The sequence below is a fragment of the Nycticebus coucang genome, chromosome 8 (assembly GCF_027406575.1).
Source record: "Nycticebus coucang isolate mNycCou1 chromosome 8, mNycCou1.pri, whole genome shotgun sequence".
Lineage (NCBI taxonomy): Eukaryota > Metazoa > Chordata > Mammalia > Primates > Lorisidae > Nycticebus > Nycticebus coucang.
Genome location: NC_069787.1, coordinates 88,813,969 through 88,827,536, shown reverse-complemented (window position 1 = coordinate 88,827,536; position 13,568 = coordinate 88,813,969). Strand labels below are relative to the sequence as shown.

The 13,568-nt window shown below is 40.7% G+C and overlaps 1 protein-coding gene across 3 annotated transcripts in view; it reads right to left on the bottom strand.

Moving 5' to 3' along the window:
- The window catches only part of ABHD5 (abhydrolase domain containing 5, lysophosphatidic acid acyltransferase), a 30,753-nt gene extending 21,040 nt beyond the window's left edge, over positions 1-9,713 (bottom strand). Inside the window, exon 1 of one of the 3 annotated variants that reach the window (XM_053598708.1) lies at positions 9,465-9,713. In XM_053598708.1, coding sequence (XP_053454683.1) covers positions 9,465-9,696 — 232 coding nt within the window. In that variant the 5' untranslated portion in view covers positions 9,697-9,713. Of the gene's footprint in view, positions 1-9,078; positions 9,297-9,464 lie in introns of those variants that run through there. The other 2 variants (XM_053598709.1, XM_053598707.1) reach the window with 2 other exon arrangements.
- Positions 9,714-13,568: the final 3,855 nt, after the last annotated feature.

The window sequence follows — 13,568 nt, the reverse complement described above, 5'->3', positions numbered from 1 at the left end:
GGAGTTTTGGTGGGCGCCTGTAGTCCCAGCTACTTGGGAGGCTGAGGCTAGAGAATCACTTAAGCCCAAGAGTTTGAGATTGCTGTGAGCTATGACGCCATAGCACTCTACCCAGCATGACACAGTAAGACTCTGTCTCAAAAAAATAAAGAAAGAAAAGAAATATCAGAAGTGTGAAGAAGAAAGGCAGATGGGGTTCATTTCTATAGCCAAAGAGCTCTTACAGTACCACGAGTTCTTTAACAGGAAATAGTATACGAGCAGAGGAAGGTCCTGAACCCCCTAAAACAAAACAAAAAACAAATGTTGGTGTAAAGAGGTGAATCAAGAAAAGGGTAATCAACAGCACGGATAATATAGTAAGGTGGACAGAAGCACAACAGACTAATACCTACACCTTTTTTTTCCCACTTAAATAAATTATTCCTTTTTCATCTACTAGTCACCTTTTTCTTGTCACTTTATCTTTAGACACAAGAACTTTCCCAGTTTAAGTTTGGTAGTATTATATTATACATATAAAGTAGTCCCCCCTTATCCATGCTTTTGTTTTCTGTGGTTTCAATTACCCACAGTCAACAGATATCCAAAAACATTAAATGGAAAATTCAGAAAGCAATTCATAAGTTTTAAATTGTGCAGTATCCTGCCCTGTTCCACTTAGGATATAAATCACCCCTTTGGCGTCTACCAGCCCATTAGTCTCTCAGTAGCTCTCTTGGTTATGAGATCAACTGTCTCAATATTGCAGAGCTCCTGTAAAACCCTTATTTTACTTAATAATGACCCCAAGCATAAGAGTAGTAATGGTGGCATATTACTATAATTATTCTATTTTATTATTCATGATTATTTGTTAATCTCTTACCATTACCATGCCTAAATTATAAATTGAACTTTAGCATAGGAGTATATGTATAATAGAAAACATATATATATATAATTTCAGTACTATCTGAGTTTTCAGGCATCCACTGAGGGTCTTGGAACGTAAGTCCTGAGAGATACTGTACCTGTGTATGTATGTGTGTTTGTGCTACACACATCAACGGGATTAAAGGACAGGACTATAAGCAGATTATCTGGTCAGGTTTTCATGGCATGCAGTCATACTGTAGGGATATCCCACCAAGAAAAGAATGTCTTGAGATACATAATAGCATGCATTATAATAAGGTTCTACTCTAATGTTCTCTGTGGCCAGTTTCTAACTTTGTGCCTTAATAGGACAAGATGATTAGGCATCCCTCAAAAATGTTACATGTAATTCATTATCAAGGTATAAACATAATAGAAACATTGTTAATATCAGGCTATTTATAAACACATAAACCTATTTATAAATCATCTAGGAAAAATGATTCAAGTCTTCAGCAATAAATGTTTTTATTCAACCATTTTCTAAATGTTGGAGGGAAAAGTGGTTAAAAGACAATTAAAAGTATCTCATGATCTTTAGAGCTTAAAAACACAACAGTAAACTATCATTAAGCTATAGCTCTTTTGTTCTGACCAAACGTAAGGTCTCTGACCATAAAAATATTAACTGGTATCAATGGCAAGTTACTTACAACTCAATCTCACCAATTTTCTTAACTACTATTCCTCTTAAGTCATAGTATAGTTCTTTGCCACAGAGAATCAGAGGTCAGTACCAAAAAAAAAAAGAGAGAAAAAAATTAACATGAAATGTACTATAATCTACTGTTGCTCCAACTGATATCACAGACAAGTTGGGGCAAAGAAAACACAAATGTAATCTTTATTTCAGTCTTTGTAAAAAAAAAAAAAAAATACATTCAAAACATAATTTAGACTCTAAAGATTTACCAAACCAAGCACCAGACTTTAAAAAGTTATATATCAGCCAGGTGTGGTGGCTCATGCCTGTAATCCCAGCACTGTGGGAGGCAGAGGAGGGAGAATTGCTTGAGCTCAGGAGCGACAGTGCGACTCTGACTCATGAAAAAAAATGGAAAAACCCAGCCAGGTGCTCATAGCCTGAGTCTGAGGTTGCAGTGAGCTACCACGCCTACAGCACTCTGCTCAGGGGCATAAGGGTGGAACTCTATCTCAAGAACAAAAAAAAAAAAAAAAAAGAAAAGAAATAAAAAATAAGCAACGAAATAAAATAAAAAAGCGAAAAAAAAGTTATATACCAGCATGTAACATGGGAATTATACCTACCTCCATCAATTTAAAAGTAAACCATAAAACCAGCTCTCAAAGGATGGGATTATCTGTCCAGATTTGCCTTAGTGACCAGCTCAACTCAGAGAAGGAACAAAACAATGTTTTCATGCTTGTAAGCCTAATGCATTACAATGAAAAATTAGGAATCATCCTAATTTTTAGGAATTAGGAATCATCCTAACTATAAGAAGAGGCATCAATTTACTTGATATTTTCACAGAAGCTTTTTCATCAAAGCAATTTTTTAAAGTGGGGCTTTTCCAAAGTATATTTTAACTGAAAAATCTACATTTAACAAAACAGAGTAAACTATTTTTATGCTTAATAAAACTGTAGAGATATCACTCTTCCCCTAAATCTTGATAATGCTTCTATTCAGTTTTACTTTAACTATACGATAGAATGTTCCAAGAAACCGTCTCCTCCTCTCTTCGCGATATTCTACAGGACTGGGTGCCATGCTTATAATAGGCTCAAGGAACATTTTCCCAAGAATCTACCTTTCCCATCCTTTAGTTGATTCCCCTTTGTTCGAGAGTTCCCATACCTTACCTTCCTACCTTTACCGCTTCTACACTAAACACTTACCCATCCAACCCTACTTCCAGTCTTTAAAGAGACCCTCTGCCCCTTTCACAGGGTTTTCTATCCCACTCCGTACTGTTCAACCTTACGAGTTTAGAATATGGAAGAATGGAACTAGGGACACAGGAGTGAACCTTGTCAGATACCTAGCCATTCCTCTAAAGCAGGGGTCCTCAAACTTTTTAAACAGGGGGCCAGTTCACTGTCCCTCAGACTGTTGGCAGGCCAGACTATAGTTTAAAAAAAAAACTATGAACAAATTCCTATGCACACTGCACATATCTTATTTTGAAGTAAAAAACAAAATGGGAACAAATACAATCACACCACCTCATGTGGCCCGCGGGCCGCAGTTTGAGGACCCCGGCAATTCAAAGTAAAAGTTAAATTCACATGGTCTAGCAATAAAATAATAAACTACGTACAGGGTTGCTTTCCTTATAGCTTGGGAAAATAAACAGAAAGGCAAAACCTAACGTCTCTATTTTATTTAAGCAGATAAGCAATAATCACTATAATCCATCACTAAGCCCCAAACTTCAGAAGAGGCCAAACCATCAATTGTAACACAAAGAAATTTCATTCATCATAGTGACAACTTTCTAAAAATAAACAACTATAATATGGGGAAGCCTTACCAATGTAAGCCAAAAAGTTTTCTGTACAGCTCAATCAGTCAGACACTAACCAGGCATCCTCAAACTTTTTAAACAGGGAGCCAGTTAACTGTCCCTCAGACTGTTGGAGGGCCGGACTATAGTTTAAAAGAGAAACTATGAACAAATTCCTATGCACACTGCCCATATCTTATTTTGAAGTAAAAAACAAAACGGGAACAAATACAATCACACCACCTCATGTGGCCCGCGGGCCGCAATTTGAGGACCCCTGCACTAAGCTTATCAAAGCAAGGCAAAGGAACCAAGCTCTAAAGTACCAAATCAAACATAAATAGTAAAATATCAAACATAAATAAATAAAATGACAGAATTAAAAACCAAATGAAAGGACTTTAACTTTATAACCACTGTGGTGTAAATTGAGAATCATTTCAGTGAGCAGACTTCTAAGTAAGAAAAATGTGGAAAGGCCACATTAGAGGGAGCAATTCTAAGGAAGGCCAAGGAACACATGCTCAGCAAATTAATAGAGTATATCACCTAAGAATGTAATTTTAAGTATTCTGAGTTTGAGATATAATTTTTTCCCTGAACTTTCTACCTAATATTTTTTATAAAAATATCATTATGTTGTACTTATACCCCATGCCATCAACATTTAAGTTTCCTGGTAAACCCTGTTTTGTTCTCTAAGACATTTGACTATCTATATAGTATTACCAAACCTGAATTACACAATCTATAAATATTATGAAACAGTGAAAGAGGTTTCAAAGTATTCTGAAGAAAATGCGCAGAAGTCTGGTCAATTTCCACACACTCTTGGACACTTAAATAACATTTCTAATTAGGTTATAAGTAAAGAGGATTTCATTAGATTATTATTTTGTTTAAAATGGTCTCCATTCCTGTATGGGTACAGATGAGAGAGAAAAATATTATAAATTCATTATTGCTCTTAATAAGCTAATCTAAAATGGTATTCTATCATCTTTAAAGAAACCATGAAATTTTGCTTTTTATTATAAATGTCCAAATTAATTATAGGTGTGAACATGTTTTTCTGACATAATCTCTCAACCAATGAATGACTAAAAACTTCAAAATTGGAAATTGTAACACTTGGCAAATAAAGGTTTGCTTTCTTGAGAAATGACTTCTTAGCAAAGAGGAAACAACAACAACAAAAAGAGTATGTCTCATACAACTACAATTTAAGTGACTAGCATGGCATTTTATTTTAGATAAATAATACTTAAATGATGCAAACTATCTCTAACTATTATAGTAAAGACAACTCAGGCCCTCTAATACATTTTAGCAGGTTAATCAACAATCTTTTAAGCCCCCCCATTACCTTCTTCAAAAGACCAAAGTGGGAAAATCAGTGTTTTAGACAAGCCATATGATGGTAATATGTCCAACCCCTTTCCCCCACTGTTTTTTACCTTCCCTTACACAATGTTCCCTCACACGGGAAACAAACTATTCAGGAGTCAGGCACTTACCTGGCCCCATTATCAAATATCAGTGTGAAGTTACATGTATACTTTCAGGTTTACTCTGCTTAACGAGTCAAAGTGGCATTTCTTTAAGTCAGTTCTAAAATAAGTTCATCCACTAGATAATAAACAGAACAAAACTAAAAAACCTTAGTCTCAAACTAAGTAATCATTTTAATAAAAAAAATCTCTCCACACAACTTTTCTTATAACTCAAAATCAGGAGTAAGAATTATAGAATCACAAGGTTAGACTAATATTCTAACACTTAGTCAAAGCAATGTTTAAACCAATATAATGTTTCAGAGCAGCTACTATATGTAATATAGGTCAAATCTTTAAAGACTCATTCAAAAACCTGTAATTCTGAAATGTTTTAATCAGTGTTTTTTTATTAAGTTGCCATCCTTGTCATTTTACCATCTTTTGTTATCAAGTTCTTTGTCACAGGACTGAAATCAGCAGTTGCTGATCCGTGAATGGCATTTTGGAGAGCAGGCAAAACAGTGAAGCACAGATTATTCGCTCAAGGTCTCGACACAGAATTGTATTCCCAAACTTACATTAAGCTCATGTTCCTAACTGTTGTCTTATCCAAATTCAAACTTTTCTGAATATCTCATGATGAAAAAATTTAAGTCACACAGAACAAAATGTATAATCTACTATATTTCTGATTTTAATATTTGTATTATCATGAATTTACAATAGTTGAAGTGTTTAACTTAACAAAAAAGTAAAGCTTAACTATTTGTAATGCCACTTTAGGCTCTACTAAATATTTTGGGTAAAACAAAAGCCTTGTCTTCACTGAGTTGACAACAAATAACTATACTACAAAATAATGGTACACTTGCCACAACATTTAGAAAAACACTGTGGACCTTTAGAAAGAAAGATCACAATGTGTTTTGGGTCAGAGAAAACAAAGTAACCAAGCTTTGGGGAAAAAGGAAGTGAGCAAAGCAGCCTGTTGAGGAAACAATGAAAAATACAGGTTGGCTGGAGTCCAGTGCACAGAGAGGAAGTAAGACTCTAAAGCCAGATAGCAGCCACCACTAGTTGGAAAGGGCTTTGAAGTCAGGTTGTGGACACATAATAAAACCACATTGTGTGTGTGTGTCTGTGTGACAAAGGAGACTATACCTCTTGGAAATATAAAAGTAATTAATGAAATGAACAATGCTACAAACTTGCAAACTTGTTAACAGTCAACAATCCAGGGGTTCATACCCTCCTTATTCTTAGGTATTCCTGGCTCTTAGGTAACAAGTGGAATGGAAAGGAGAAGTTGTACACTTAGAAGCTACTGGACTTGGTAACAGATTTGGTATTTGGGGGCAATAAAAGGGGCTTGGTGGTGGGGGAAGAGTCAAGAGATAATGCCACAGTGTTATTTGGATGACCAGAAATAGTAATTGCCACAAACCAAGGAGAAGAATGGAGACTTTTCTATCGTGTAGTTTAGGAGAAGGAAGGTGCAAATAAAATCCTGGTCTGGATGCGAAAATTTTAAGGAATCAGGCAGAAATATTTGACAATTAGAAATATCACCAGCCTAAGGAGGGCTCCTCCCAGAAGAGGAAAGAGAACAAATATCAGTCCTCTCCACAGACAAGATACTTAAAGGTGTTTGAGAAAATAGGACAAAAAACAAAAACAAGCATCAAGTTAGAACCTTGGAAAATTACTACATGCAGAGAATAGAGAAAAAAGAGAAGCTAATAAAAGTCACTGTTGGTCTTACGTAAGGCAAGAAGCACAATATTGTTAAGAACTAGAATATCTAGTAAGAGTTTCAAAAAGAAGTAGCTATCATTACATATCAAAAGCTGAAAATGATCCGAGGATAAGTACAGAAATGGGATGTTGCACTGATGTGAGTTCTAAGAAGTGGGAAGGGTTGGGAAGGGGAGACAGCATCAGTAAGGCATCACAGATCTTGGCAGTTTTGTGGGTTTGTTTGTTTGTGACAGAGTCTCACTTTGTTGCCCAGGTTATGGTGCCTTGGTGGCAGCCTAATTCACAGCAACTTCAAACTCCTGGGTTCAAGCGATCCTCCTGCCTCAACCTCCCAAGTAGCTGGGACTACAGGTACCAGCCACAATGCCCAACTAATTTTTTCTTCTTTTTTATAGTAGAGACACAGTGGGTCTCACTCTTGCTTAGGCTGATCCGAAACTCATGAGCTCAAGGGATCCTCCCACCTCCATCTCCCAAAGCTCTAAGATTACAGGTGTAAGCCACCATACCCCAGCCATTTGCAGTTTTTAAATGATAGAGAAATCCATTCTTCCATCTCCAAGAGAAAGAACTACATTCAACTCCTAACATAAAGCCAGTAGAGTGCTGGCACACGGACTGAGGCCGGAAGGAGGGGAGAAAAATCCTTTATTTATACCTTATTTATAGCATTTGATGATTTCCATGGTGTAAATACTCCCACCATGGCCAGTTTCAAGCTGCCAACAGTTGGCAAAATTCCTGCAAATTTAGTAATGGCTTGCTGGTACAAATCAACTCCAGCGCACTACTGCAAACCACTTCTTTTACAGTCTACTCTGCAACTAAGCAATTCTATGACAGCTTTCCTCTAAATTCAACTGACACAATCATTCTCTGGGACAAATTTACTTACAGCAATTCACAGAAGTCTACCCTGCTCTTGTTACACTTAACTTTCTCAACTGTATTGCAACTGAAAAGGGCTGGATGTTGAAAGCAAAATGGATCCCTGGAAGGCCTGTCTTCACTAAGTGCCACAAAGGAAAAAACAAATCATATGCTCCAAAAAGCCATCAGATGACCCTTTTATAATTGTTTCCTTTGTAAATGTCATCTGTCTACACTTGGAATGTCTTAGGATGGGGAATTTGATTTCAAACAAGAGGCAAATATCGGACATGACCTAATCATACTGACAGACAGGAGAAATATGGGTAAAGTGTCTTAGATTAAATCCAGATACGTGTGGTGCTCCAAGTTAGGCCTACTACTTGCTGTCAGGGTGCTAGGAGCCTTCCCAGTGGCAGTCCCAACTGCAAAGTGTAAACAGGAGTATCTATCATACAAGGTAAACATTACATTTAACATGACTACTTTTAGGGAACACCCAGCTAATGAAGAAGGTTAGTATTCTCCACCTGCCTGTTGGTACAGTTCAGAAGGCCATATGGATGTTGGAAACTGATCAAGTGTATTGCCAAGAACACCAGCCAGGTCCACCTCGTCTAGGGACAAGAGGGCTGCTAAGGACTTTTTTTTTTTAATCAATTGCTCCTCACTGCTTCCAGCCATCACCTAAAGCCATTCAGGTTTTGCCCTCGACTCCAAAACCCTACAACAACATGGAGACCAAAGAGTCTACCAGAAAGTAGTCTCAGAAAGGCAAAAAACAAACCAAAGACAAACCAGATGGGAACATAAGGTACCAGATAGGTTCTTTCTTGAGTTCACGTGACACGCACCATCTCATCTCAAGGTAAGTAGGAAGTTCAACAACAACCCAAAATAGCAGACCCATTCATCATATAAACAAAACTCAAGGGAAGAATCTAGTTTCCAATATTTTATATTTCTTCCCCTTTGTCATTTTTCAAAATACCCTTGCCTCTAAATGACTATCCTTGAAAAATAAGGTTTATCTTTCCACTAATTAACTACTAGTCTACGAAGAAGTGTACAAAGTCAGCTACCTGTAGAAAATAATTTAAACTCAGTGTATCTGTATATCAAAAAGATCCACATTAGACATCCGCCTTCCAACTTCCACGGTTTCCCACATGTCTGTGTCTCCTTGAGGCACAGGACACACACACGGTTCTCCAGTAAAGCAAGAACAACTCATCACAAATAAGGAGAGAACGCAGCTCGGAAGCAAAAGGATGATCACTTTGAACTTGTTAGCCGCACCTTAAGTGTCCCCTTTTTCCCTACAAAGTATCTGTAAGTTAAACGTTTTCTGAAACTCAAAGCCATACGCCCACTTCTCCAAGTACCCTTTTCCTCATGCTGGGCTTTTCCGTGGACACCTCGAATGTCCCGCCGCTTCTGGGGTGAATTTGGGTTGTCCGCCTAACAACCCCCAGGAAGCACCGCCCCTCCCGCCGGGCTGCGGGAGCACCGGCTCCGGCGGCACTTTCCGGCTGGCCGGAGGCTGGACAGAGCACAGCGCGTACCTGAAGACGCAAGTCGCGCTCGGAAGCCGACAGAGGGACCCGGCCATTTCCCGGGCCTCGAAGTCAGGTGCAGGCTCGGCCCGTCCCGCCCGCCGCCGCGCCGGGCGGGGAGGAGAGCGAGGCGGTCCCGGCGCCGGCCCCGCGGGGCCGCTTACACAACAAGGGGGCGGCCCCTCAGGGCGGCCGGAGTCAGACTCGGACATTTCGGGCGCCCACCGGAGCAGAGCGGCGCTGGGACTTCTCCGGGCGCCCCGCGCCGGAGCCGGACAAGCGAGCGGCCGGTCGTAGCCGGGTGAGTTACGAGTCCTCGGTGTTGCCCGCTGAGCCGGGCTCCGGCCACGCGCGGGAGAAACACGCAGCCTCCCACCTCTGCCGGCCGCACTTACCTCTCCCCGGTGTCTGTCGAGTCCACCTCCTCCTCCTCGGCCGCCATGGCCGGCGCCGCGCAAGCGCTGGAACGTGCCTCCAAGCCGGCTGACAGGCCGACTGGGTTACCCCGCCGCCGCCGCCCTTAAGACCGCGCCGCCCGCGCATGCGTCGTCGGCCCGCTAGCAAGACCAGGGGCGCGGCGGCGCGCCTGCGCGTGTCTAGCCATTTCCTCCTGCACCAGCCACGCATGCGCCGTGCTGCCTGACGCGCTCCTGCGTGAACACTGGGCTGGTAGGTCAAGCTGGAGGAACCCGCGGGGCTCACCCGGGAGAGTTGAGTAGTAACTAATTTGAATAATGACCGTATTAATGCATCATCCGGCTGATGTTGGCTGTCAGGTGCTGGGCACTGAGCAGGCACCTGATAGTGCCGTGGAGACTGAGGCGTGCCCCTGCCCTGTAAGAGCCTGTCCGTGATGCTGCAGTGGTAATGGAAGCACCATTATCCAGGTGCTGTTTGGCCTTCCTCCAGCCTTTCCCGGCGGGTGAGTGGCCGAGGGGAGAGGGCGACTCACAGGATCCTGCAGTCAATTGATCTCTGACGTGCGGGGCACTACTCTAGGCCCTGGGGTTACAGTAATGGCCGGAACCAGCAACCACTTTCCCATCTAGCTCAAAAAGAACCCTGAGAGGGTGAAAAGAGTTGGTGTTTAGGGTTTGGGGGTTCTTACTAATGTTAATGTCGATGTTCTTCTTGACCTGGTTCCAAGTTTTTTAGCCATCAGATACAGCCTGCTTTGGGAATTACACCACTCCCTACCATTCAATCATTGATATTTATTGTGTGGCTACTGTGTGCCCACTCTGTTCCAGGCACTGGGAAACAATGGGTTGAAATAGGGCTTCTGTCTTTATGGAACCTACAAAAATACATTACCCTTTATTTTAGACTCAGTTCATTGCTCTCCTTTCCTGACTCCCCTCCCTCCCTGCAGACTCGTTTTCATTCCTTTAAGCCCCAGTGTAAACCTGTTTCTATTACACATTTACATGTAGCATTCAACTTCTCAGATTTGTGAAATTGTATCGATTTTTAATGGATTTTATTGATTATCCGTCCAACTACACTGGAATAATTAGAAGTGTATTTGAAAAGATATTCAGTAAAGTACCTCCAGGATAAGGATGGGTCTTTTGTGACTTAGCTGTGTGACTTAGAGGTGTAAAAGCCTCTCACAATCAACCTTACTGCAGTCAAGGTTGGCTTTTTTTTTTTTTTTTTTTTTTTTTTTTGAGACAGAGTCTCACTATGTTGCCCTCGGTAGAGTGGCCTGGAGTCGTATCACAGCAACGTCAAACTCTTGGGCATAGTAATAACTAATAAATACAAGGTGGCCATAAAGTTCTTGTGCAATTTAAAATAGTTAACTATGGTCACCTTGTATTTTGTTGTATTTGGTCCAATTCATAAAATAGTTTAGGGAAGACTAGTACATGTAAAAAGCACGTTTACAGGAATTACTGGTGTCGCCAGAGACTTGTAGTATGGCTGCTGAAACTGATCCTGTACAATTTCCACCTTTCAAAACACATCTAGCCTGGGGGCATTCTGTCTTTATTGGCTGCTCATCCTGGTTTTTGAGGACTTTACTGCCTGGAACATAGTCCCAGCTCAGTGGTACTGAATCCAGTAACAAAACCCTGAATTGTGGTAGCAACTCCTGCAGCACTTTCAGAAAATTGGGCTGGCAAGTGTGCGCCCTCCAAGACCTCTAAGCTCTTTATGGACCTGCAACCTACTTGTATAAATGGCTGTGGCTGCTGTATGGTTAAAAAAGAATTGATCCAATGCTGGAGTTTCTACAGAAACTGACAGAACAATGGGACTTTGTGATCTTCTCCAATGCTGAGAGTAGCTCTGGCCCAAGTTTCACCCTGGTACTGATGGAAGAGCTTTCCTTGCCTATGGCAAGAAGTCCAAGCTGATCAGGTATGACACAGACCAAGGCAAGTACATAGTCTGTTTTGTTTGCTCTGCCCCAATGCTTTGGTCCAAACACTGAATGCTGCCATTGTACCACCAAGACCAATCGTACCATAAGGGTTGATGACTGGCACCTTACTGCATTCAAGGTTGGTTTTTTTTTTTAAACAGAGTCTCACTATGTTGCCCTCGGTAGAGTGCTCTGGCATCATAGCTCACAGCAACCTCAAACTCTTGGGCTCAAGCAATACTCTTGCCTCAGCCTCCCAAGTAGCTGGCACTACAGGCACCTGCCACAACGCTCAGCTATTTTTTTGTTGTAGTTGTTATTGTTGTTTGGCAGGCTCAGGCTGGGTTCAAACTCTCCAGCCCCGGTGTATGTGGCCAGTGCCCTAGCCGCTGAGCTACAGGCAACAAACCTCAGGGTTGTCTTTAATTTCCAGCCCTCCAATAGTGGTTCCCTGGGGAACCACTGAGCAACATCACAGCTATCACAGGGCCTGGACCTTTATCACAAGCCTGCCACTTGTAAATCAGAATGAGGGTAAGGGAATAAAGACGGGAGGTTTTCTGAGGGCCTGGCAGCTCTTGTAAATGTTTGTAAAGAAGTGCTGTAATTAAACAGGGTGAGGAAGCAAGCGTGGCAGGGGGATAATAGGAAAGACACAGGATGATAAGGGAAAGCGGTATTTGGGTCATAGGAAGGGCCTGAACACCAATCAGCTATATGATTTTGAAAAAAACAGAACATGATTTTAGGGCTTCTTAGACTGACTCTAATATGCATGGAAACTTCTTGCATATCTTGTTAAATTAAAAATTTCTACCCTAGAGGTCTGGAGCGGGACCTAAGATCTCTGTTTCTAAGCAGCTGCAAGTAATGCCTCTGTTCCTTTCCTACTGCCAGTCAGCAGACAACTCTAGAGAGCAGCCCTGTCTACTAGAATGTTCTGCAGTGTAGAAATGCTCTAGGCCCACACTATCAAATAGAGTAGCCATTAGCTACAGGTGGCTATGGAGCATTTGAAATTTGGCTAGTGTGAGAGAATTTCAAATTTTAATTTGCATAAAATTCAAAAGCCACTAGCCCATGGCTCCTGTGTTGAACAGAAAGATTTATATTTTACAGTCCTCATCTGTAAAAATGAGAGTATGAGATTAGACAACTCCCAAGGTCCTTTCTAATATTCTGTGTTTCCAATTTGTTTTCAAGGTATGTCTAGAATGGGGCATTGATATGAAAGTCTAGATATGAAAGCCTAGAGCAGAGACTTTTTTTATCTCATAGTACACTTGAACCTATAGTTAAACTTCTGCGGCGCATTTAAGTTATGTTGATCAAAAAAAAGTAAAAAAATGAATATACGTACTGTGCTTTGCACTTCTTTCAGAAATAATTAATGATCTTTAAAACTTTTCACAGCACGCCTAAGATCCTCTCGCAGCACACCAGGGTGCCGTGGCTGGTCTGGAGTAAAACATGAGGGCGTGAGAACACCACCATAGTTAAGTGGAAGAAGGAGGAAGTGGAGAATGGTCTCTCAGGGGCTGGATTCTAGAACTTACTGGTAGAGCTGTCCTCCAGAGATAAGAGACTAACCAACATGTGTTAATTGAACTTGAAGAACCAGATAAAAGAGCTTCTTTAAAAGACACAAAGAGTGACTTGTGGGCCAACCCGGCCATAAAAGAAAAGAGTGATTAATTTAACCACCTCAAAATTTAAAACATCTCTGTGAAAAGAGGTAGAATAAGTGCAAACTATAGAACAGACTAGGAAATCTATTTTGAACATTTTAAGAAACAAAGGTTTTATATCTTCAATTTTTAAAACAATGAATAAAAACAAAATGGAAAGTAGGTTAACAAAATCCTTCGCAGAGGAGAAAACTCTCAGGCATAAACTACAAGATCCTCAGATTCATAAGTTATCTGTGAAATGCAAATTCAAGCCATGATTATATCAATGAAAATGGCTGAGATTACTAAATATTGGCACAGACCTGGATTGTTGAGGAATGTTTCTACCTAGTTGGTGCAAATTGGTACAGCTATTTGGAAAACTGTTTAAACTGTAAAACTAGTGTGCCCTGGGGCCTAGCATTTAACTTCTGAGGGTCTTGACTTATGTACACATA